Source organism: Pleurodeles waltl, chromosome 3_1 (genome assembly GCF_031143425.1).
Source record: "Pleurodeles waltl isolate 20211129_DDA chromosome 3_1, aPleWal1.hap1.20221129, whole genome shotgun sequence".
Lineage (NCBI taxonomy): Eukaryota > Metazoa > Chordata > Amphibia > Caudata > Salamandridae > Pleurodeles > Pleurodeles waltl.
Window position 1 is genome coordinate 1656337451 of NC_090440.1, and position 26329 is coordinate 1656363779.

General features: G+C 43.8%; 1 protein-coding gene across 1 annotated transcript in view; it reads right to left on the reverse strand.

Moving 5' to 3' along the window:
• The window catches only part of CHN1 (chimerin 1), a 300327-nt gene that overhangs the window by 97832 nt on the left and 176166 nt on the right, over window positions 1-26329 (reverse strand). Inside the window, exon 7 of the mRNA XM_069225390.1 lies at window positions 420-497. Within this exon, the coding sequence (XP_069081491.1) occupies window positions 420-497 (78 nt within the window). The remainder of the gene's footprint in view (window positions 1-419; window positions 498-26329) is intronic.

The window sequence follows — 26329 nt, forward strand, 5'->3', positions numbered from 1 at the left end:
GGGAATTAGATTGAACTCAAATGAAAATTCACTTTAAAAGTGCGGATGCCGCTGAGAGGAGACAGAGCTAGTATAGGACCTGACGAAAAATGTTACACAATAGAAACTCCGTGGGGAGAGCCTACATGTTACAGTGTGTAGGGGATGATTAAACGGCCCATTCCATGTGCATCCCGCACCAAGCAGAAATAATCACCAGTTCAATGACATTCACAAGAATACAAACTTTTCATCCATACCTATTTATCGGCAAAGAACACAATCGGACATACAATCTGTTTAATCTGCTAATCAATCTCTTAATACGGAACATTTCCTGTATTAATTACATTTCATTGGTGGCTACAATTTTAACAATTTCTATATTATGCCATGCTGTTCATTAAAACAAAAACACATAATACGTTATGTTTCCTTACCTTAAAATTATGGACCTTTTCATATTTGGGAATGTGCTCGTTTTCCTTCAGCGTCGCTCTTCTTACCAGGGACGTCAGCTGTGAATAAGCAAAGAGTTTCAGAGGTTGCCAGAATGTCACCGACGACTTTTGAGATTCAAGTTTCATTCGCAATGAAGACACCAACACATTCTTTCGATGAGCGCCTTGTTTTCGACTGGGAGCTGGAGACTTAGCCGCTTTATTAACTGTCCAGGACTCTATGGACGGCATTTTGAATTTCCAACGGAACAGTCACCCCCCCCCGCTAGTATCTGTTCTACACCTAAACCCCCCAAGAGAGCGAAATAAATAACGTTTGATGCCTTCCTAAGAGTCCAAACTGCTCAAGGTAGAGAAGAAAATACAGACCAAAGAAACCACTGGAAAGCACTTCATAAATAACCTCTGACGTTTCAATTAACGGACGATTCCTGCTTCCTCAGATTTCCAACACGCTCCATTACGTGCGTTCGGTTAAAAACCTAGGCAAATCTCAGACACGAAACAAAGTCTGAACATCCACCTCATGAAGAAACAAAAAGCAGCCAATTGTTAATTTTCCAAGAGAGACGCCTCCATTCAATATTGTGATGCTAATTTAGCCAGCAAGGATGCTCACACACTGCATATAATCTGGGTCTAAGTACATCTGCTCTCCCCGGCGCGAGGAAGCCGAGGGGGAGGGACTAAGGCAGTCACACTGCGTTACAGCAGCGACAACAGGGAGGAGGCCCAATCACGGGACGAGAAAATCCACTTCAGCAGCTCCTCGCTGTTACTGAGCTCTCTCCTTTCAGTCCACCCCCGGTCCTCCTACACGCAAGACTTTCTTGCAGTATCTGGGAAAAAACGGGGATGCTAATGAGCAATGAGTGCGTCAGGCATCTTTACAAAATGCTTTTGCCTGCCATGAAATACCCACACAGCTCGCAACAGATTTTCCTGTTTATGCATTGTAATGTAAACCGACAAAGTAGTTTGAGCGGGGTGGATAAGAAAACATCCCTGCTCACGAAGCGCAGCAAAATGGGATTTGACTGGCGGACTATCGTAAATGCCGACAAAGCAGAGGGCGCAAAACTATTACCGAAGAGCATCACCCGTGAAATAACAATATGCAAGTGTTAACGACTCTTTCGCCATCCAACTTCATTTCCAATGCAGTCGAACGCAGCCTGTCTACAAACACAACTACTGGCTTGTGCACATTTAGATGACCTTTGCAAAAATGATCTAGAGACATTAGTGCAGACTATGCGTATCTTAATGGACTGAGAAAATAGAAAACGAACTCAAACAATCATTTGTGTAGCGAATTAAAGCCATGTTCTTTAAAAAATGTTTTCATAACTATCAGTTTTATTAGCAATTTATGTGTATATCTTAAAATCATAGCACACCCGATGCTCTGCTATCGCCACTTCCACTTATTTCCTCATTTTTATGCGTTTAGCACAGAAACATTTTACATTGCTACAATGGCAGTACGCAGATCGGTGGGACAGCATATTTAGAGACACAAAAGTTAAAGTTAGGAATATTTGTAACCGTTATAGGGCTATGATTAGCAAAAAAACAACCAAGTATATAAGACAAAACAATTGATTAGGTAGCGAAATATCATGGCTATATACTAATACACAGAAGATCACAGAGGCCAGTCACTTCAATGCTATTTTGAAATCTTGCAGAGAGGGAAGGGGATTGTCTGGTATCAGGGAGTTTCAATGTAGAGTGGCCTGGAATGTAGAAGGACCAGAAATTAGAGGCAGGGCAATGAGGCTTGGGTGTAACTGGAAGGTCATCACTGGCGGAATTTACATTCTCTGTTGGTGTTTAAGGGAGAAAAAAATGTCAGAGTGATAGTTCTGTCCTCTACAATTTATTGCTTTGAATATTAGTATCAACAGGTTGCACGTGACCCTGTTCTTGGTGATGAGCCACCTGGCTTAGTGGTGGTATAAGATGCAGATATGCCTCAGTAGATTGTACAGAGTCCTGACAGAAAAGTTTAGGACCTTGTCTAATGGCGTAAATGAGTATTTCGGGAGGCCTAGCAGAAGACAACTGAAGTAATACAATCTACTGAATACTAATGCATTTTAAGTGTTTTGGCTACGTTGAATTGCACTTGTGAGATTATGTCAAGTTCAGTAACTGAAAGCACTAGATGTGTTGCTATAAATGCTTTCATTTTCACCAATGAGCTGGAGAGGCCACCAATGTTGTGGCTGAAAGAGTCTGGGATAAACTGGATAAAGCTCCTAAGAAATATGAATGCTGATGGGCAGAGGACACACAGGACTTTAGTTTAAAGCAGTTCAGCATGAGTGATCACGGTGTCACCCATTTCGGTTAACAGTAAGGCAGTCAGAGACATGTAACTGGAGGAAAGGTGTAAGAGTGGGAAAGTGGAACAAATGTCGTATTTTAAGTGTAATGGTGTTATCAGAAGCTATTAACCAAGGGGGGTGGTGTATGGTGAGAAAAATAGAGGATCAAAGACAGAACTCTGCGAGGGACACACTGGACATGTGTTGATGTCTTTATCACAAGTGACTGAAGAGGTATAAAGTGAACCCCTCTGCCAGTCCTGTTAAGTCCAGAGCTCCTACCTAAGATCGGAGAGCAGGATGACCAACAGTGTTGAGAAGAGCTACTACATCAAAGAGCATGATGTTGGAAGAAATTCGATTGTGATGAGCAGCAATTTAAGTTGTGTGAGAGCAGTTTATCTGGAGGTTAAAGAGGCATGAACGGCAGTGGGTAAGTAAATTCTTTGAGAAAAGATGGAGTATGAAAGTACTGGAGACTAATCTTTCCAGTGTCTGGAAGAAAAAGCAGAGTTTTGATGGTGGGCGGTGGGTAACAGGTGGAGGATGATCTGCAAAATGAAAAGGTCCTATGGGGCACATAATTAGTGGAACGAGTTTGGATGGAGATGTGCAAATATATGAACCAAGATCTGGGTGCTTTGTTTGATGTGGCAGTTTAACCGGACACGGCTGATTTAAGGAACATGATCATCGTGTGCAGATCAGGGGTGTGAAAGGATTACACGGTAGCAGATAATGGGCCACAAAGGGAGTGAATCAAAATGGAGCATCTACAAAAACATACCAATAGTGCACAGAGATAAACACTTGTTCATATGTAGGGTCAGCAATACAAAACAGATCACTTTCAATTTACTTTCTCACTTATGTTCATGTATTGCAAAGACTTGTATTTATTTACTTTTTACAAAAGGCCAATACATTCCCAATAGTAAAATCGTACCAAAGTGCTGTACAATGAAAATGCAGAACAGATAATCTAAAATCCCAGAGCAATACGAAATACACTTTTAAAATCAAGTGATAAAATTATATACAGACCCCAAGGAGCCCTGCACATCACAGATTGTCATAAACGCAGTAGCTAAACAATGAAAACATACCTGGCTCCATTGGCCACCACTTCATTGTGAAGCATAGGCTTTTTACAAGTTAAATATTTTTTTCTAAATATCCTACCTTAATACGATACACGCACACTTGACAACAGCATGCTACATACAATTTCAACGCAGTATGACTGAACAGAGCCTCCGGCAATGTACCACATTTTTCTTTACCCCTTGAGCTCTCACTGCACAAGATACTTCCTCGGGCAGACTACTATCTTTTACTGCTGATGCCCTCCTGCCTGCGTTAAGCTACTGCATCAAGGCAGGCAAACATGTCGCCAGCATGAGCGCTCAACATTTTATTCACGCAATCCACTGGGAAAGACCCGCTCTTGGTAGGCTTCGGATTAATTGCCATTTTGATAAATGTCGCCTCTGTTATTGCTGATAACGAGCATAAATTAATTTCCAATTACACGATTTTTGGTAGACTGCACTAGCTAACAGCAGACTGGTGTGCTCGAATTTTGGGAGTATGTTTGCAAGACAGTCACTAAACCCTGCATTCTTTTCATTTAGGATTGATCTAGCCCGCAATGTTTGGATCTAGTAGGGCGCCGCAGCCTCATTAGAATAACCGGGAGCCGTAGAAAGGAATGCAAGAGAGAAGCAAAGCGGTGGGCGAGAATTAGTGAGCAATATATAGGGCACGCATGCCGTTGAGAGGAAACAGGGAAAATACTTCATGGCGTCCAGTGAACGAGAAACCAAAGGGAAGAGGTGTCCGATGATGGCCCTCCACATCACGGATGACTGCCACTGTTTACAATTACAAGTGCAATCATGCATTCTGTAGGTAAGACTGACATCTCACGTCACTAGAAGTCCCACTTTTGAACAAGTAATAACTTTGCTATCCACATGAAATCTAGGGGAATCCCCGTTCATAACAAACGCCCTGAACATGCCATATTTGGTGCAGATCATAAAAACAGTACAAACGTTATATAGGGGTAGGAAAACGTATGGATTTTCAATTTAACATTGGTTTCACAATAGAAACTTCCGTCGCGCAAAATTTCAAAACAGCTAGATGAAACCATCAAATTTCAAAAGCTCTAAGCCCTTACAATATTTGGCGTTTTTCTTTTATTTGGAGAATTCTTATAGTCATGTCAATGATGCAAGCAAAAAAAGTGACTATAACGAATAATCCATAGCACAAAAAATATGAATACAGTGGATTCTCCTCCATCCGCCCACTACCCTCACAGAAAAGAAGCAGCTCAGCATGAAGGTACACACATGGCGATCCCTTCCAGGCCTGTAATAGGCTGAAGAGACGAATAAAGAAAAAAAATAGTTTTGTACTCTCAGTCCCCTTCCAGGCAGGCTCCATAGGCACACCACCCCATCAGGCTCCAGTGGGTACCAAAATGGAACTCTTCCCTGGCCTTGCAAAGGGTCTGGAGACGAGTAGTTAGTTGTTCAGGCCCCAATAAAGAAAATACACTGCCTTGTTCAAGGGCAAGGACATTACTTCAACACCTTCCCACCCTTATCTAAGAAATGGAGAGGAAAGTAATAAGTTACTTACCTTCGGTAACGCCTTACCTGGTAGAGAGACTAGCTAGCCACAGATTTCTTGCCTTAGAATTACCCCCAGGAGTCAGAATGGATCTGGAAAAACTTGGAGCAGTACCCGTGAATGCCAGTAGGTGGCATAATTCGGCTCCGCATGCGGTCTTTGGCTGCGCCGGAAATGATGTGTGCGATACCTATATAGTAGCCACCTCAGCACGCTGACGTCAGTTACTTTCACGACTTTCCATGCCAGGAACGAGGAGCCACAATAAGCAATGACCACTGGTGAGAAAAAACCTAAGGCCCTTGCAGGGCTATTCCCATACCGCAATTGTTTCGCAGCATGGGGAGGATGGGAGGGTCGGTAAAGAATCTGCTGCTAGACAGAGTATCTACCAGATAAAGCAATACCAAAGGTAAGTAACTTGTTGATGTGATAGAGACTTCTAGCCGCTGATTCCTTACCTTAGAATAGATACCCAAGCAACACCTCCCAGGAGATAAGACTGCGAAAACAATTAGACCACAAAGTTCTGCAGGACCAAATGGGCAAAGCGCCCGTCATGATGGACCTAACTATCCAGGCAGTGGCGCTTGGTGAATGTTTGCAGTGAAGCCCACGTTGCTGCCTGGCATCTGTCCAGGACACTGCACGCTAACAAATGGTTGCAGCTGTGACTCTGGTGGAGTGAGCTCACAAGCGCATGGGTATGGATGGGGAGGGGTGGGGAGGTGTGGTTTTGGTGGTGGGGGCTTATCCTCCTGTCAATTTTATGGCCACTAAGAAGGCAGTTTTTAAAGTCTAGAGCATAAGGGGACAACTGTGGGGAGGCTCGAATGGTGGACACATGAGAAAAGTGGGAACTAAATGGAAGTCCTACAGAGGCATTAAGAAGGGCAGGGGGTAAACGTATGTTGCAGGTCTTTAAGGAATCTAGCCACTGTGAGTGACTTAAAGAGAGTGCGTGCGGGACTCAGAAAGGGGATCAATGTTATAAGAGGCATACCATAACACAAACTTGTCACATTGGCTGGCATATACAGACTCAGTGGAGGGATGCCTGGCTACAACGATAACGTTCCACACATTGGGAAGAAGGTCAAAAGCTGTCAACTGTCACAGCTCAATCTCCACGCATAAAGGTGGAGAGTGCACAGGTTTGGGTGGAGAACTGTCCCCTGTTGCTGTGACTGGAGATACTTCCATAGATGCAGCCTGACTGGAGGACCGATGGTCATGCTTAACAGCTTGGGATACCAGACTCTTCATGCCTGATCTGAAGACACAAAGATGACTTGGGCATAGTCGTTCCTGATTTTATTGACAACTCTGGGCAGGAGTGGTATTGGCGGAAAGGTGTACAGGATGCCGGGTTACCTCTCGAGATGGAAATAGTCTCTGAGAGAGAGCTGCCTTGGAAACTCCAGTGTTCAAACCAGTGCCCTTAGCTCATTAGGCTTGCAGCAGCACTGTCATTTGCCACAAAGGTATAAGAACAGCCCTGGGTTGTTTTCAGCCCAAGTAACTGAGACTGATCCAGAGGCATTTATCTCACAGATGACAACCTCAACATACATCTGGCAGGGTAGATTGGATCATGTTAGGATTCACAGTCCAGGGCTACAAATTCAATTTCAGAAAAACAAAAATTGCTTTTTTGAGTGTTCAATTTCTGAGATACGAACTATCAGATGAAGGAAAGAGCCTGGCCCGCAATTTCTAAAAAAAAAAATGCGCTCAACTTTAACCTCCAAATACCATTAAGAAATTGCAGTCATTGCTGGGTTTCTTTAACTTTAGCAGAACATGCATAGCTGATTATGCACAGCGCATACAACCTTTATGATTTAATTCATCCAGATTTCTCAAGCAAGCAAACACTCAGTAATAGAACACTCAAGCATTCTCAGAGAACTTCAGCAAGACATGCTTGAAGCAAAACATTTATACAGGAGACAACAAAAGTAACTTGGTCATCAGAAGAAATGCTGGTGTCACTGGCTTTACCTATGTCACATTCAATGAAGGTGACCCAGTACCCATAGCTTACAAATCACATTTGTATTCCAATGCAGAACAACGTTTTGCACCAACAGAGAAAACACTGACTGCTGTACAGATGGCTGTCATCAAGGAGAGGCCTCTTGCCCAAGGGAAACGCATTATTGTTGTTACTCCAGTGCCAGCTCTCGACGTGGCCACCAAAGTCAGCGTTCCAAATGCAAAAGCATTACCATCCACGTTGGATTCAATGGGCAATCTACCCGACTGCCACTGATATCGATTACATATTTGACCCAAAACTTCAGACCAAGGAATTCCTCCAATATGAACAGGAGTACCCTGCACCCACTAATATATTACCATCAGACCAATACCGAACTATCATCTATACTGATGGTTCAGCACAACGAACTGTAGGTAGTAAACATCAATACTCAGCCGCCTGCATAGTTGTAAGCAGAGATGTGAGGGATGGTACATTCCACACTCAAAATACCTACACACAGCACTGCGCAGTAGGCAGAGTTTAAGGCTCTTGTCCTGGCACTGGGACGTACGGATCCTGACCAACCAACCCGGATTGTATGCAATTTGTATTTTTTGTCCTGTCCTCTAATGACTACCTGAATCACTGGAGCTAGAATGGCTTCAGAGATTCCAAAGGGAATACCATCAAACACAGAAACCTGTGGGGGAGGGTAGCTGACCTAAGGGACAGACTACCAAAAGCTCATGTAGTACATACATTGGGCCATCAATATACATTGTAGGAAACATGTTGGCTAATGAAGCTGCAAAATCTGCAGTTGCTACGGCTTCGGTTGCTGCAATAACTTGTTCTCAGATTAGATTGGATAATGAGACGCCGGCTGCTGTTGAAGCTTCAGCAGATGGCAAGCTTTTACCAAAAGCATTCCCTGCTAAATATTCCTATCATCTCAGTGCCCAGAATATTGCATTTGCAACCATTCCAAGGGTGAGAGATCATGTGATCCCCAACCAAGAACAGACAACAGATCACATAAATGCAGGGCATGAGGGTGTCGCTTCTGCTCACGCAGGTGTGACGGCTACAATATCACTATTACAAAAATACCTTTGGTGGCCAGGTCTTTACAAGCAGACCAAGCAATATGTCCTTTGTTATGACATTTGCCAGCTAATCAAAGGGTCCACCATTAAACGTCCACTGCAGATATCCCTCCTAATCTCAAACAAACCACTGCAATGTGTGTACCTGGACCATTATGGTCCTTTACAACTTGTGTATACAAATACATCTTAGTCGCTGTTGATTCCTGTGGGTACGGCAACAATGGTGGGCTGACGCTCACACTGTTATTAAAGACTTGCCGGTCATTATCAGCACAAATGGATCTGCAACATTCCATTCGGACCAGGGCCCTGCCTTTGCCTCTAGGGCATTCAGGGACACCATGGGAACGATGGGTGTCCAGCTCCATTATTCCTCTGCCTATCATCCAGAGGGAAACAGCGTGGTGGAGAGGTAGAATCGAGACCTAAAGCAGTCCTTAGCAGAGAAAGTTATAGGATCAGGCCCTAGTTGGCTTCATCATCTATACGGGGTCCAGAGAGCGTTGAATTTTCTACCCAGAAGGTCCTTGGGATGGTGCACCCCCTATGAGGTCCTCTTTGGGATACCTATGTATGTACCGGATATTGATGGTTCTGGTGCAGGGGTCGCAGACACCCCGTTTGTCATAAATGAATGAGTCAGTGTTTTACAGGAGCTACAGCAATTTCGTAATGAGAATTCATCCGCATGTGCCTCAACCTTGGGAATAAGAGATTTGCCAACATATCAACAGGCTGGATTCCTAAAGAGCACCGGTTCCTGTCCTGGGAATACACGGTACCAGAACTGTTTGATACCACTGCTGTCTGGTTCCAGAGAGAACAGATTTGTTTTCATTGACAACATCAAATTGCACCATGTGGCAGATCCTGCACAATAGACCCAGAGGTCCTTCGGGTAAGTACCTAGTCCCCTCTCACTTCCCTGAGCTAGAATACTACACTGTATTTGAAAGTGAAGATGTGCATATGAACACAGCAAACTACTGGGAAATGTTTTGCTATCACCATTATGGACATTCCTTTCTGCACCGAACCAGTGCTCCAAGATAAGTTTACAATTACACACAGTGGGACATTGTTCAACACCACCTGTGTGGAGTCCCAAAACATATGTAGATAAGTTTACATATTTTACAGGGCATGACACCAGCAATGCTGGGTCATACTATTTTAAATTACCGCCTTCCAAAATGAGAAAATTATTGCTAACCGACAAAATTGATCTACTCAGATTCCTTTGTTTGCCAGGTTGTTGTTAAAGGCTACGCACAATGGAAAAACACTGTAGAATTGAAAATGTAAGGTGAACAAAAGATTGGCAATTACAGAGTACGGAAGCTTTGTTTAGAGCATGTCATAATCCTTTACAAATGATATGTTTAAATGACATCGTCCAACAAACATCCTGTTTGGGGTTAGCAAAAAAAAAAGAATTAAACAGGCCCAATATCCCAGCACCAGCTAGATTTCACAATTGGCAACCATTTTCAAATCTCACTGTAGAACACTTAACTGCTTGGGTTCAGAATGATACCTTGTAGGAAGTTGGCTCTGTATATACTATCTCAAAGTAAGAGATAGTGTGCAGAGTCCAAGGGTTCCCCTTAGAGGTAAGATAGTGGCAAAATTAGATAATTCTAATGCTCGTCAGGTTTTGTATAGGAAACAATGGAGGGACCCAGGGGTCACTCTAGCGGTGCAGGCAGGGCGCAGTGGGGCTTCTTGGGCCAGCCACCACATGGGCTAGGTAGAGGGTCGCCTGGGGGTCACTCCTGCACTGAGGTTTGGTTCCTTCTGGTCCTGGGGGATGTGGGTGCAGTGCTTGTTACAGGCAGTCGCGGTCAGGGGGTGCCTCTGGATTCTCTCTGCAGGCGTTGCTTTGGGGGTCCAGGGGGTCGTCTTGGGCTACTCACGGGGTCGCAGTCGCCTGGGAGTCCTCCCTGTGGTGTTGGTTCTCTGGATCTCGAGCCGGGGGCTTCGGGTGCAGAGGGTGAAGTCTCACGCTTCCCGCGGGAAGAGTGAGGTCTTTGAAAGTTTCAGAAAAGTTGCAAGATTGTTGCTGTTTGTTGAGCAGAGCTGCTGCTCACGGGAGTTTCTTGGTCCTGGGGTTCAGGGCAGTCCTCTGAGGCTTCAGAGGTCGCTGGTCCCTGTTGGATGCGTTGCTGTTGTAGTTTTTCGAGTCAGGAGACAGGCCGGTAGGGCTGGGGGCAAAGCAGGTGTCTTCCATCGTCTCTGCAGGCTTGTAGGTCAGCAGTCCTTCTTCTTAGTTCAGGTTGCAGGAATCTGTTTTCCTGGGTTCTTGGGTGCTCCTAAATACTAAATTTAGGGGTGTCTTTAGGTCTGGGAGGGAAGTAGCCAATGGCTACTGTCTCGGAGGGTGGCTACACCCTCTTTGTTCTCCTCCCTGAGGGGAGGGAAGCACATCCCTAATCCTATTGGGGGAATCCTCCAAACCTAAGATGGTGGATAGGATTTCTAAAGGCAGGGGTCATCTCAGCTCAGGGCACCTTAGGGGCTGTCCTGACTGGTGGGTGACGACTCCTTGTTTTTCTAATTATCTGCTCCAGCCTTGCCACCAAAAGGGGGGGCAGTTGCCGGAGGGGAGGGCATCTCCACTAACTGGGATGCCCTGTGGTACTGTAACAAAGGGGGTAAGCCTTTGAGGCTCACCGCCAGCTGCTACTATTCCTGCAGGGGGAGGTGAGAAGCACCTCCACCCAGTACAGGCTTTGTTCCTGGCCACAGAGTGACAAAGGCACTCTCCCCATGTGGCCAGCAACATGTCTGGTGTGTGGCAGGCTGGCAAAAACTAGTCAGCCCACTCTGGAAGTCGGGTATGTTTTCAGGGGGCATCTCTAAGATGCCCTCTGGGTGCATTTTACAATCAATTCCACACTGGCATCAGTGTGCATTTATTGTGCTGAGAAGTTTGATAGCAAACTTCCCAGATTTCAGTATAGCCATTATGGAACTGTGGAGTTCGTGTTTGACAAACTCCCAGACCATATACTCTTATGGCTACCCTGCACTTACAATGTCCAAGGTTTTGCTTATACACTGTAGGGACATAGTGCTCATGCACATATGTCCTCACCTGTGGTATAGTGCACCCTGCCTTAGGGCTGCTAGAGGGGTGACTTATCTATGCCACAGGCAGTGTGAGGTTGGCATGGCACTCTGAGGGGAATGCCATGTCGACGTAGTCATTTTCTCCCCACCAGCACACACAAGCTGTGAGGCAGTGTGTGCATGTGCTGAGTGAGGGGTCCCCAGGGTGGCATAAGACATGCTGCAGCCCTTAGAGACCTTTGGTACCAGGGGTACCATTTACAAGGGACTTATCTGAGTTCCAGGGCTGTGTTAATTGTGGAAGCAAAGGTAAAGTTTAGGGAAAGAACACTGGTGCTGGGGCCTGGTTAGCAGGGCCCCAGCACACTTTCAATCATAACTGGCATCAGCAAAAGGCAAAAAGTCAGGGGGTAACCATGCCAAGGAGGCATTTCCTTACATACCTTTAATGCCTCGCTTGGTTTTTGCGTCCAGTGGACACAAATGAGTGCCAGGCACATTTTGTTAATTCCTCTTGAGGTTTCAGAGCAAGCTGGCCAGATCCTTGCTTTATCTAGGCTCAACACTCAGGTACCGCTACTACATATAGTGTGGGTAAACTGTGCCAACAATGGCTGCGTTCCTCTACTTTAAAATCAGTTATAGAACACCCTAGCCTTCTGTCGAGGAAGTCAATCTACATTATTTCCTTTTCGGACCTAAGAAGCCACGCTCAAAGCGTTTCCTATATGCCATATATAACAAGATCTGGAAACTATCCCAGATAGAAGCTGCTGTATGTTTAAGGCAGACTGATAAAGAAAACATGGAAAAGGCTTTAGCTGTTGTCGATAACGGCATGAACACTCTGTCCAGTAGAACTTATACTCTAAATAATATTGTGCTTTCTGCAATTGACATCCTTCAGAATGACATCCTTTTTTACAACATTAACAAAGCCAGCTGCTTTGTATAATGCAGTTCAGTTGGACACTGCAAGTTCTCAAAAGTGGCAGTGTACCGTGGAAACAGGTTAACGTTACTCACTTGTTTGCCACTTTTAATTTGACCAGTCAACAACAGATAATGGGCAAGAAAGAAGCAAGTTATATCATGCTTAACATAGAGAAAGTAAAAAAGTTGTCTTACACTGTAGCAGAAATTCCATTACAAGTATGGGTAAAACATGGAGTAATAAATCTGCCCATTTCCATCTTTCAATTCTCAGTTTGTAGTAGACCGGTTTGAGCGGCTAGGCGACAGCTACATACACAAGGTATGGAAGTTGACTTTTGATTCCAGGTGTCTAAATGGCGAAACATGTATTTCTTAGAGGAAGCAAATGTGAGACTACTGTTAGTCATTCTATGATTTGTAAGCAGGTGTCCTTGCACGGCTTGTGCAATGCGCAGGTTGGAAATTTGGCATGCTATCTGAAGGGTACTCCCGCCCTTCCTTTGATTCATCCAGTATTGCAGATACTTTCTAATGGATGTTATGTAGTTCTGAATGATCAAAGCTGCTGCGGAATGAAGCCAGGATTCGCTTATTCGATTTCAGTTACTCAAGTGGTAACTTGTTGCAGGCATGTTTTATTCCTCCCCACACAAGAGATAAAAGTGGCAGACCTGTGGCCCCACATTGTTACTTCTAATGTAAACTTTGACAAGCTCACCAGACTAAAGGCGCTATTGTTCCAAAAACATTTGGCCCTGACATTAGCCAGAGAGATATACGATCTCCAGGTAGCAAGACCATCAGCTGAGATACAATCCCTATTAAATACCAACTTCCCAAAGCATTTTGGAGAATGGGTCAGCAGAATATTCAATGCATTGAATACTGCAGGGATTGCACACTTTTTTAGGTCTGTCAGTTATGGATTTGTTAACACTTTACAGACCATGTTTGGAGTAATACCTGCTGCCATACGCTCACTGTTTATGAGTGTCCTTGGCAGATCCCTATAACTTTGGCATTTATTGGAGGAATTTTGCTGCTGCTATTTTTTATTCACAGTAGATGTTCTGTCTCAGCAAAGTAGAGTGATGGAGCTACAGCAAGCCCAGCTGCGTAGTGAACGCATGGTGCAGTATTTCGGAGCTTCCTTGCTTGGAAAGCTGGAGCTAGACTGGTCTTTGACATTCAGACCACTCTTGATGTGTGTCCAGCCAGTCTCCCATTGCATCTGGTGCCTCTTTGAATGTGCACCTAGTGTGCCTTGCCGTGCAGCCTGCACTTCCTGTGGGCATTGATCTGTTAATGTTCTCAATGAGGGTTCCTTCAAGGACATGCCCCTTGAGACTGCAGTTGATTTGCGAGGCATCCTATGTCCTACTGCTTGTGGATTTTCTGGCTCCAATGACATCTGGCACACAAAACAGTGCTACTTACACAGTTCATTCTGCGTCGGAAGCTTCTGCACACTTCTGCTCTGTGGGTCCTTCTGCCAATACTTTGATCAACATGTCATGTGCTGAAGTGGAATCCTACTTGGGCTCAGTCTCCCTTGATAACATTGGAGATTTCTTGCAGAAACATGACTATTGCTAAAATATGACCACTGGGTTTTTCTCAAAAGTAAAATGACACCAAATTACCTTTTAATTTGGCCTGTATGTTGGCCTGCTTGGCTTGTCAACTTGGACATTTATCTTTTTTAGGTATGTTTTTAGCTATGATTTTAGAGGTTTCTGTTTTACACTTTTATTAGAACATTTTTAGACATTAGGGCTTGGACTTAACACCCTTGTTCCAGCAATAGGGGAGAATGTTGTGAGTCCATTTAAGTTAGTTGCTTGGGCACAGTGAGAGCTTAGCCTCAGCTTGTGGCCTGTGCCCTTTTACCCAGTTATTATGCTCTGTTGTTTTTATTCATTTTATTTTCCTAAACTTTTAATGGTATTGTTTTAATTTCAAAAACAGCTATTTTGCGAAAGCATCATTATCAGTGCTATGGATGACATAATTTGCATCATGTTCTTTTCCTTGGAATCACAAAAACAAAATATTATTGTGTATTGTCGGCCCCAAGCCTGTGTAAACAGTCAGCGCTAAGGTACATAACCGCGTCAGGCTTCTGTGCATGAACATAAACATGCCCTTTCTAAAAACATCTTGTAGGACAAAGGCATTAGATGGGGGTTCCAGCCAGAATATCCATCTATGCTGTATGCCGGTTTTTCGGCTGACCTCAGCCTTTGTGTCTCCACAGATCCTGATCAGGAGACTGGCGGCCTAACCTTGTACCAAGGTAACGGGGTTAGGGTGTGCGCTTCTCATGGACACTGTATGGACAGATTTGGCTTACATCCCCATACTCTCGCTTAGGGGACAGAGATTAGGCTTTTTGGTAAGAATTTTATATTCATGTTATGACAAATCTGTTGGGGTTGTTTATATTCATATCTCGGATTTTCACAATCCTGATTTTGCTACTTGTTATCATGCTATTCATTGCAGCTCATGCATTTTATCGTAGATTGCAGTCTTTTCAAGAAATGTATTTCAAACTGTCCTGCATCTCTTTTCTTGCCTATGTGCGTCTAAGAGATTTGTCGGTGGAGAGAAAAGGCTAAGACTTGTTTCCACCATGATTTCCCTGATGGGTTTTCAGAGTCTGTGCAAGGCTGCCACAAATCACGTTTACCGGTTGGCTTTTGGTGAGGTACTGCTAGTGAGGGTTGAGCAGACAGCTGCCATCTTGTGTAGGAGTGACTAGCGCCCCAAAACCAGTAGTCTTGTTACTATGTAAGATTTCTTATGACCTGACATTGCGTGCTTTCGGAAGTGGCAAACAGATCCAACCATGGCTCTCCTCACTGCTGAAAGAGACCTCGCATGACCCCCTGGTAGAGACACCAATCGTGAATTGCTAGACATATGCTTTTGGGCTTGTCCGCTCTGGCGTTCAGAGAGCCCATCAGGTATTGAACCACCAGGGAAATGCCCTCATGCTCCAGCCATGTCCAGAGACGCAAGACCGCTTGACAAACCGCCAATGACCCCACCAGGCCCTGTTTGTTGCAATACCACATGGTGGTGGCATTGCCTGTGAGAACTTGCAACAGTCTTCCCTTGATTGAAGGAAAAAAGGTTTTAATGCCAAGAGAATTGCTCTGACTGATGTGGAGCTGGACTCTGCTGAAGAACAGAGGTCTCTGATCTCCACCTTTCCCAGATGGCCGACCCAGCCCAGGAGTGATGCATCTGTTACTACACTGAACTCCAGTTAGGGAAGGGAGAGGGGTCTACCACTGACTCAACTGCAGTTCATTAGCTGCCAATGCAGATCCTTTGCATTTCCTGCCAAGATCTGAACCATGCTAGAGAGATTTTCCTGATGCTGTGCCCACTGGGACTTCAGGTCCCTTTGCCGAGCCCACATATGCCATCTTGAAACTACTGCCTGGGGGCAAGCCCACCTTCAACAGCCAATCGTCAAGGTAGGAGAAGACTGGAATGCCAGACCTCCGCAGATGAGCTGCAACCACGACCATCACTTGCATGAACGCCCGGGGGCGCTGGTAGGATCAAAGTAGAGAAAGGCAAACTGAAACTGCTTGTGAGCCACTGTGAACCACAGGTTACGTATGTGGGTGGGCAGGACGGGAAGATGGAAATACGCATCCTGCAATTCCAACACTACCATCCATTCTCCAGGTTTGAGGGCAGACAGAACTTGGGCAAGCGTGAGCATTTTAAATTTTTCTTTCCTCAAGAAGAGGTTGAGAAGGTGCATATCTAAGAGAGGACAAAGTCCTTCGGCACCAGAAAATAGTGGGAGTAACAACTACAACCTACATCTGATGCAGGCACCTTCCCTATGGCTTCCTTGGCCAAGAGAGCCTGCACTTCTTGACAGAGCAAGGAGAGATGGTCCTTCTTCATCTGATTGTATGTGGGTGGCATGGATGGTGGACTAGTCACAAAGGGAAGGGAGTAGGGCCTCTGAAGGATCTAGAGAACCATGCAGTATGATATCACGTACCAACAATGGAGCAATATCCTGCCTCTCACTGGATAATCATGGTGGTGGGAGTGCAAACTAAAGAGGCCTGGAGGCAGCGACTGCCGGGGAAGTGGTGGACTGACTTGATCACTGACTGCCTGTCCCACGCTTTCTGTGGGACCCTCACTTCGCCCACAAAAAAGCAGGGAAGCATGTGGGCCGAGATGGCCTGGAGGGTAAAAGCAAGGTGGAGACCCCTTGCATGGCCACGAAAGGGCAGGTTAATGGGGGTTGGTGAGGGGTCGTGAGGGGTCTTAGACAAGCTTAAGGTCTTGGCCATAGCTCTGCTGTTCTTCACAGCGTGGTGGATGAACTGGTTTCCCCAGTACCAGTTTTGTCTGAGCAAGTTTAAACTGACTGGAGTGGCACCACATGAACCAACTCAACATGGGTGAATCAGTAATTCTCCGGAGGGTACAAGGCACAGGATTGGCTATTAACTCATTTGCTCATTGACTATACACATCTGGGATCTGAGGACGGTTTTGATCCTTTTCCGTTAACAGCCACTCATTTAAACATTGAGAAAAGTATTAGATCATACTTCTAAAACTACTTTCTACTCAGCTTTTTCTTCAGTTGCCGCTTAGGTCTTCATTGTTTATGACATCATTAATTGGCAAATATTTACAGTCCATATACATAAAGTGATATTAGAGAATATGAAAATGCAATATTCAAACTTGCCTCAGTAATTTCTTCCATAACTTGGACTACCTAGAGTAAAATGAGAAACAATTGTACAGTGCTTTTTATACTTACATAATTGCTACTGATGGTACAAGGTTTGACCCATTAAGGAAGAAAGCTGTTCTATACAATTGCCTTGGCACAGAGGGACAATGGATTTTTTATCATTTGCCTGCCATAGCACCACTTTTTTGGGATGCATTTACTGATGCAGTTCACAGGTTGGAGTCACACTTCAAGGACAACTTAAGCATATTAGTAAAAAGGTTTAGGTTCTTCAACCGATGAGAGCAACAATATGAATCATTTGAACAGTTTTTAGCAGAGTTGAGGATACTTGCTTCCACTTGTGAGTTTGATTGAATGTTGGAAGATTATTTACAAGATCAACTAGTAGTCAACTGCTATGACAGCAGAACTCAAGAAAAATGTTTGGTTGCAAAATCCCACTCTGGGGGAAACTTTGGACATTGCAAGAAGCATAGATAGATCAGTCATGTATTCTAAAGAATTGAGAGAATTCAAACATGTGAGTGAGACAGAGACCATTAATGCCATGGTGTCCAGACAGAAAAATCAAGTACATTTTTCAAACAGTGAAAAAACACTCTGGGAAAGGGAGTTTGAGTGTATCAGGAATGTTTTATAGGTGTGGCTCCAAAATTAATCTAGCAAATTCCTATACCTGTCCTGCTGTGGAAAAGACTTGTCAGAAGTGCATGAAGGTTGCCCATTTTGCAAGAACACAAAAGAATCCCTGAAAGGTGGTACTGGTAAATTATCAGAATTTGGACAGTACTGAAAGGAATGATAATTAAGAGTGATGGAGGGAACACGCTGGTTCCTTCCATCAAAATGGTTGAAACTGTAGGTATAACAGTTAATGCAGGAGGATCCAGTTTGTGTAGTGAAAATTGGTGATTTGGTGGTGGATATCACTGTGGATTCTGGTTCTCCCATTATCATCATAACAGATAAATACTTCAAGAAGGAATTGAACACAGTTACAATATTGCCTCCAGATATAAGAGCAGCAGCACTGGTGGATTTGAAATTGACATGATGGGTTATTTCTGGAGGAACGTGCAATATAAGGACAGACTAATTTGCACACAAATATATGTGGCAAAAGTGTTACATTGGAAGCATACACTATCAGTGCATAAATGAACACATTGACCTTTAACATCTCTATTCTTAAGAAAACAATGACATTTTAAAAAAAGTTTAAAAGAAACTAAAGATTAATACCCTGACACACTAAAAAGGCAGGAATTTGTCAAGTTGAGATACGTTCTCACTCATCTTTTACCTCTAACATAATCACTTAACCTGAAGTACTATCTATAACTCACTTCCAAAAAATATACATTTTCGAAAATAGGCCAAGTAGATCACAGGTTCAAAATGAGTCAGTCCTAGTTCTATTACTGGCATGAGATTGATAAAGTGAGGGCAGCTCATCTGAGAAATATTAACAGCTACCACAAATACCAATAATTAATTCAGTATTCTAGCAGTTTCAAACTTGGAAGCTGCAGATTACATATAGATTATTCTAAAAGATCCTTAACCATTCTTTTAAGTTGGCTAACAATACACAGTTGCATTCTTGCAATTAATTCCACTTTCTAAGTCTGTCTTGAAAGCAGCATTGCCAAAACACTGACTGTTGCTATTCTTTAAAATACACGTAGGATGGACTTTGGCTTCACCCAAAGGATTACCTCCCTAGCCCCACATGCTATATTGCCTGTTTAACATATCATTCAGCTTCCTGTGGACTGTATGCATTGCAATACATGAATACCTATTTTACATGTCAAAAGTGCTCAAAATCATCACACATTAAATTTATTTTCTCTAAGATATACTGTATACAGAAAGCATGATGATAATCTTTATTTGTGTGATTAATTAAAACCATTGCCTATGATGACCACTGTGTAGCAAGGTCTGAGGTTAGACTATAAAGTGCTTTCCTTTGTATCATTGACAAAAAAATAGGCATGCAATCAACACCTAATAAGGTGAGCCTCTGGCCGGAGTTTGTTGAGAAACGTTGGTACATGCCCGGCCAGCCGTTAGAAGCCCAGAGATTACCCTGGTTAATTATCCCCTCAGCCTTACAGCGCCGTGTGGCAGAGGAAGCCCTCCTGCATGCAGTTAGTTCTTTTAAATTCCAATTGCACATATTACAATTATTAAACAGCTCTAAGAATAAGCCCATTATGCAAAATGTCCCACTAAAATCTGCTTATGTCAGTCTCTTAGCTGCAGATAAAGTTATAGATGTCTACAGGGAGTGCAGAATTATTAGGCAAGTTGTATTTTTGAGGATTAATTTTATTATTGAACAACAACCATGTTCTCAATGAACCCAAAAAACTCATTAATAACAAAGCTGAATATTTTTGGAAGTAGTTTTTAGTTTGTTTTTAGTTTTAGCTATGTTAGGGGGATATCTGTGTGTGCAGGTGACTATTACTGTGCATAATTATTAGGCAACTTAACAAAAAAATATATATACCCATTTCAATTATTTATTACCACCAGTGAAACCAATATAACATCTCAACATTCACAAATATACATTTCTGACATTCAAAAACAAAACAAAAACAAATCAGTGACCAATATAGCCACCTTTCTTTGCAAGGACACTCAAAAGCCTGCCATCCATGGATTCTGTCAGTGTTTTGATCTGTTCACCATCAACATTGCGTGCAGCAGCAACCACAGCCTCCCAGACACTGTTCAGAGAGGTGTACTGTTTTCCCTCCTTGTAAATCTCACATTTGATGATGGACCACAGGTTCTCAATGGGGTTCAGATCAGGTGAACAAGGAGGCCATGTCATTAGATTTCCTTCTTGTATACCCTTTCTTGCCAGCCACGCTGTGGAGTACTTGGACGCGTGTGATGGAGCATTGTCCTGCATGAAAATCATGTTTTTCTTGAAGGATGCAGACTTCTTCCTGTACCACTGCTTGAAGAAGGTGTCTTCCAGGAACTGGCAGTAGGACTGGGAGTTGAGCTTGACTCCATCTTCAACCCGAAAAGGCCCCACAAGCTCATCTTTGATGATACCAGCCCAAACCAGTACTCCACCTCCACCTTGCTGGCGTCTGAGTCGGACTGGAGCTCTCTGCCCTTTACCAATCCAGCCACGGGCCCATCCATCTGGCCCATCAAGACTCACTCTCATTTCATCAGTCCATAAAACCTTAGAAAAATCAGTCTTGAGATATTTCTTGGCCCAGTCTTGACTTTTCAGCTTGTGTGTCTTGTTCAGTGGTGGTCGTCTTTCAGCCTTTCTTACCTTGGCCATGTCTCTGAGTATTGCACACCTTGTGCTTTTGGGCACTCCAGTGATGTTGCAGCTCTGAAATATGGCCAAACTGGTGGCAAGTGGCATCGTGGCAGCTGCACGCTTGACTTTTCTCAGTTCATGGGCAGTTATTTTGCGCCTTGGTTTTTCCACACGCTTCTTGCGACCCTGTTGACTATTTTGAATGAAACGCTTGATTGTTCGATGATCACGCTTCAGAAGCTTTGCAATTTTAAGAGTGCTGCATCCCTCTGCAAGATCTCTCACTGTTTTTGACTTTTCTGAGCCTGTCAAGTCCTTCTTTTGACCCATTTTGCCAAAGGAAAGGAAGTTGCCTAATAATTATGCACACCTGATATAGGGTGTTGATGTCATTAGACCACACCCCTTCTCATTACAGAGATGCACATCACCTAATATGCTTAATTGGTAGTAGGCTTTCGAGCCTATACAGCTTGGAGTAAGACAACATGCATAAAGAGGATGATGTGGTCAAAATACTCATTTGCCTAATAATTCTGCACTCCCTGTATAAGGACCTCGGAAGGCAGAGTGGTAATGTGGTTCTCAAAAATTGTTCAACATGTCAGAGGGCATGCGATCCGCAACTGACCAATGAAGCTACTTAGCACAAGTTTATAGGCTACTTTGCTACAGGCCAGCGTGGTGTTATTTGTTCTAGAGTTATCCCTGTTAAATATCCCCTCTATTTTGCAGCGCCAAGCGGCAGAGGGAGCCTTCCTACAGAGTTGTCAGTGTGTCTAGATTCCCGTTACACCCAGTTTGCCAATCAAGCGGGGGCTAGCCTCTTATGTGGTCTGATTGGCAGCAGATGATGTGCTCAATGACTGTGCTCTCTGTTCAAAGATAGTTCAAATTCGTACAAGTCGGCAGGCCAGTTGAATGTCATCGCCCACGAAACATGCTTTCACTGCCTGCCTGCATGTTCTTATCACTTTAGCATTAAAGAGTGGTTTTAGCAGCAGTTTCTGTTCTTGTCAGAGCTCTCCGCATATACATATTAAGTGCATTGCATCCTCTTGCCTCCCTGCACAGTCGACAGCTAGTGATCCCCTGAGTTCGCTTGAGGAGGCAGAACGGGGAGGATACCAAGCCGATTTCGGAGATATTTTTCCTTAAGTTTTTTTGTGAATGCTACACCTAAGTATGATTGTGGTGCGCTGCTGTGGTAGCTCTGCAGGGTAAAACATCCATGGGTTCTTCTTATAAGTTCTGCTCTCTCTTCCAGTAAAGAGAGTCTTTTGACAGTTTTGGTTACAAAGCTATTGTATGTTCTGTGGTGTCCAAGAGGCCATTGAATCCCAAGTGTTCTATTGATTCTTGAAAGTATGTTTTTGCTGCCCCTGTATCTTTTGTCAGCAGTTCTTTCCTAAGGCGAGCATTAAGAGTCCCTGGCTCAGCGCTCTTGATCTTATACCAGTTTTTTTTACAAAGGCGCCCCTGCGCGCTATTTGCTGTGACTGTACACCGAATTCTAATATTGTTTGAGCTGGCGAGGTGTAATTTGGTAGGCTACAAATCATCCTCAGGACCTTTGCTATTATCCCCTTCAGGGTGCTGTCATCCCTACCCCGCATACATTCGTTCCCATAGGTGATTGGCGGGATAGGGTTTGGCTGCATTACCTGAATGACCGGGTGAGGTTTGGTCCAGTAATTTTGTTCAGAAGGTTTTTTTTTTTTTTTTTAGAACTACTACCATGAACAATCCTCCTTTTTTTAAAGATTCTTTATGGGATATGAACATGCCGTTGTTGTCTACAATGATTCCCAGATATTTGTACTCATTGACTATTTCCATCCTTTGGCCTGCAAGGTGCTTGCAGTGCTTCCGGTTTGGCCTGCTTTGATTCATTTGAATGACTTGTTTTATCCAGGTTTATCTTCAGCCCGTTTTTTCCAGAATAGTCATGGGTTGTTTCCAACAGATACTGAAGACCAACCGGAGTTTGGCTAATGAGCACAAGGTCATTTGCGTATAATAAGTTTGAGACTAATGCCGCCCAACCTGGGTGCATGGGAGTTACATTTGTCTAGTTCAGTTGATAAATCTGCCATGAACAGAATCGGCGCTAGTACGAGATCTTAGGTCAGTCCCTTGGTGGTTGGGATCTTTTTTGTCAGGTAATCCTCTGCCCTAAATTTCACTTATACCCAGGTGTTTGTATGTAGCAGGATCAACTGCTTCAAGAGTCTGGACGGGATATTTGTTTTTGCCAGTTTGTCCCACAGTATCTCCCTGTCTATATGATCGAACACTGAGGCGTAGTTGATGAAGCAGAGGTATAGCAGGAGGTTGGCTGCCTTAGCGACGTCAATCAGTAGGAAGAGGGTCAGTATGTTTGTAGTGGTTCCCATGTTCTTGCTGAATCCGGTTTGATTGAGGAAAATTATTACATTTTATGTTACCCAGACCTTTAGCTCCTCTAAGATTATCCCAGCATAGTATTTGACATTGTTATCCATTAAGGCGACCAACCTGTAGTTTTTTGGCTCACTCATCTCCTTTCTTGAAAAATGGAGAGATGATTGACCACCTCCAGGATGCTGCAATTATTCCTGTTTTGAGGAGTTTCTCAAATACCGGTTTAAGTGCTTCAGCCCAGTAATCTGGGTCTAGTTTGAATAATACTGGAGAAATCCCGTTGGGTCCCGGTGCTCCATCCCTCCTGCACCATACTATCCAGCTCTTGATTTGATCTGCAGAGATTGTAATTTTCTTGGGTCAGTTTGGGACTGGAATGGCTCCTTCGTCTAAGCGACGTAGTTCCAATCTTCTGTACTTGTAGACAGAGGAGGATGCTTTAAAATGGGGCACAATATAATTGACCCAGGACTCTTCTGTCACATAAGAGCTTACTCCATGTACTGCAGGGTTAAGTACATTGTTTACTGTTTTCCACAACCTTGTGCTGTTATTGCTGTTTATATCGTGAAGCAGCTTGACCCAGAGCGTCTCTTCAGCTTCCCTCTTTACTTGCCATGTCATTTGTTTCTTGCTTGCTTTTACTTCCCTCAGCCTCTTTAGATTGTTGTTGTTTGGGCCACATAGGCGAAGCCTCCAAAGTGCTTTATTTATTGCTTTTTAAAGCTTCTGAATTTGTTTGTTTTGTATAATAAGAGGACAAGGGGTGGATGTAGTGTTTTCTGCTGCAGCGTTCTCGTTGTATTTTCTACCTCTTGAGGGCATTAGAGGTCTTCTAAACGATGAATTGTTTTCCCGCAATGATCTTATGAAGGTTTGTCAGCTGATTGGTACTTTTGACCCACCCGTTTGTTGTTCCTGCCAGAGTTGTTTTGCTGCGACCAGCAGTCGATCTGGGTGTCGGGTCTTGCACTTCACTCTTTTGTTATTTACCTAATAGTTGGAGCTAGGGTCTGCCACCGGGCAGTTTAAGATGATTCCTTGTATTCTTATTGTAGTTTCTTGTGGAATGTGGCCACTAAGGTCGTTTGTCCCAAATCCAAAATCTACGATTTTGCAGACCAGGGGAAGTTACAAAGGTGTAATCTATTGTACTGCTGACTGATGTGTATGGATAGGAAACAGCTGGGAGACAATCCCCTGGGAAGCGACCGTTTTGGGCACAAAGATTTAGATATTCAAGGTTTCTCTGCAGATTTTGCGCTAGCTTTGTTGATTTACCCCATTTTACATTTTCCTGGTGTGGGATGTTCCATATGAAGAATTTTTCATCCAGGAAAGGATGACCCTCCGTTGGGCCCAGCAGGTGCATATTCAAGTCTCCTGATAAGATGTCATGGTATACTCGAATGCCTAAGTAACGGATGGTGTGAGGTTCCCAGTGCAGTGGGTGGGTGCCTACTGTCAGGTGTTGTGGAGTATAGTTCACGCGGAATGGGAAGGCACACTTTTTGGGGCAGCTGACTACCAAAACCGAGGCCATTTGAAACTACGATATAATCTCGTGGGGCTGTTTACCCTGTTAACATTTTTCCTAAAACATTCAGATGTGTTCCAGCTGATAAACTCTTCACAATTCGAGCTTCTAGAAGGTTGGGTAAGCTAAGCAAAGATAATCAGGTAGGTGCGTGTTTGGCCCAACTAGTTTGCCCAGGCCTACTAACCAATAGTGGACGAGCAAATAAACAGTCTACAGAAAGTCGAGGTAGCTACTGTAAAAAGCAAAGCGGCATCTTTTCAGCCAATATTTCAGAATGAAAGATGCAGCTAGACATTTGAAAACATGCACCAGACCGCAGAAGACCCATTATGTCACCGTGAAGATGGTATCTTGACATTTGTCAAACCCAAGGACCAAGAAAAAACACCATGTAACTTTGCATGATAGAGAAGAAAATAGAAGAGATTATTTCAGTAGTTGCTCAAAGGTAGTAAACTGCATTATGAGAGTCTAAGAGGCAGTAAAACGTGTAAGTGTTACCTTGGGAAAGCTCAATTGCACGATTAATTCAAAGAGTACTAAAGACTTCAAGCATCTAAATGCATTGCGCACTTTTATTTTTTTTATAAGCTTTATGCCAGGGAGAATCCACCTAAAGTGAAAGAAACCGGGAAAGAACATACAAGGGCAGCGCTACTATCATAACCTCGCTATGGCAGGACCTCCATGGAATGCAATCTCCAGAGTAAGATGGCGCACAGACATCATATTCAACCGTGTGTTCGAGTCCCACGTCACACTTGAAACCGAGGCTAACTGCCACGAAAGTAACTAGAATGCGTGGGAAGGCTACAAGCCGTGTCACATATTACACAACTGCCAACATGCCTCGAGTGAGCTACTAGATTCCGAAAGGTTTGAAACCGAGTTGTCGGAGCCCCCTGGGTGTATCTCTTATTTACTTCTGTGGGCGATGTTAACGTCTCGGCTCAACAACTAATCCAAAGCAATAATTCTCCCTGAATAATACTCTTCTAATGGCCAAAAGGAAAAGATTATTGGAGCAATCCTCCAAGCAGGACACAGAAGTGACCTTATGTTCGCTCACTGTAATGCCTGAGAGGTCCAGCTGTGGATTTCAGTCCCATAAACCCACTAAGCAGAGATACACTTTAAATTAACATTTCTCATGAATAGCTTTCCATATTCCAATCTTACAGCTCCAGTAGGCATACTTAGGATTAAAGTAAATAGCACTAGCGTTGCAACAGCCTCAAATCCGGGCAGTGCCTCTTAGAAGATTAACCCGCTGCCTTACACTTGTCACAGCCGCTCACTAGAACCTTGGACACGATCTCTCCTTTGTCACATCTTAGTCTCAGCAGGTCTGCACTGGTGCTCCAAGGTACACTGATGATTTAAAACCCTAAATAACATAGCAAGCAGTACGAAAGCCACTGGGGAAAACAGTTTTGGCACGGAGAAAGCAAGCTAGGGGGTATTCAAGAATACTATAAAGCTGCCTTAGAAAGACGTTTCTCTCATTATCAGCAGGATAACTGGTCCTCATCGTTGTGGGCCCAGTCACTCCATGGCCCAACACGTGTTGACCCATTCCATTAGCAACTCTCCTGCATGTTACTTCAATGTTGTATGACTCACACAGAGAAATTACTGGACACCATAAACGATCTCTGTGTATTTGTAAAGCACAGATTCAGCTAGGGTAGCCTCATGGAATACAAAATACGGTTTACCCAATTCAATAGTATTCGTTTTTTTTATTGATCTCAGAAGTATGAAAAGAAGATGTGACCCACTGGGATTCACACCAATGGCCATGAAGGG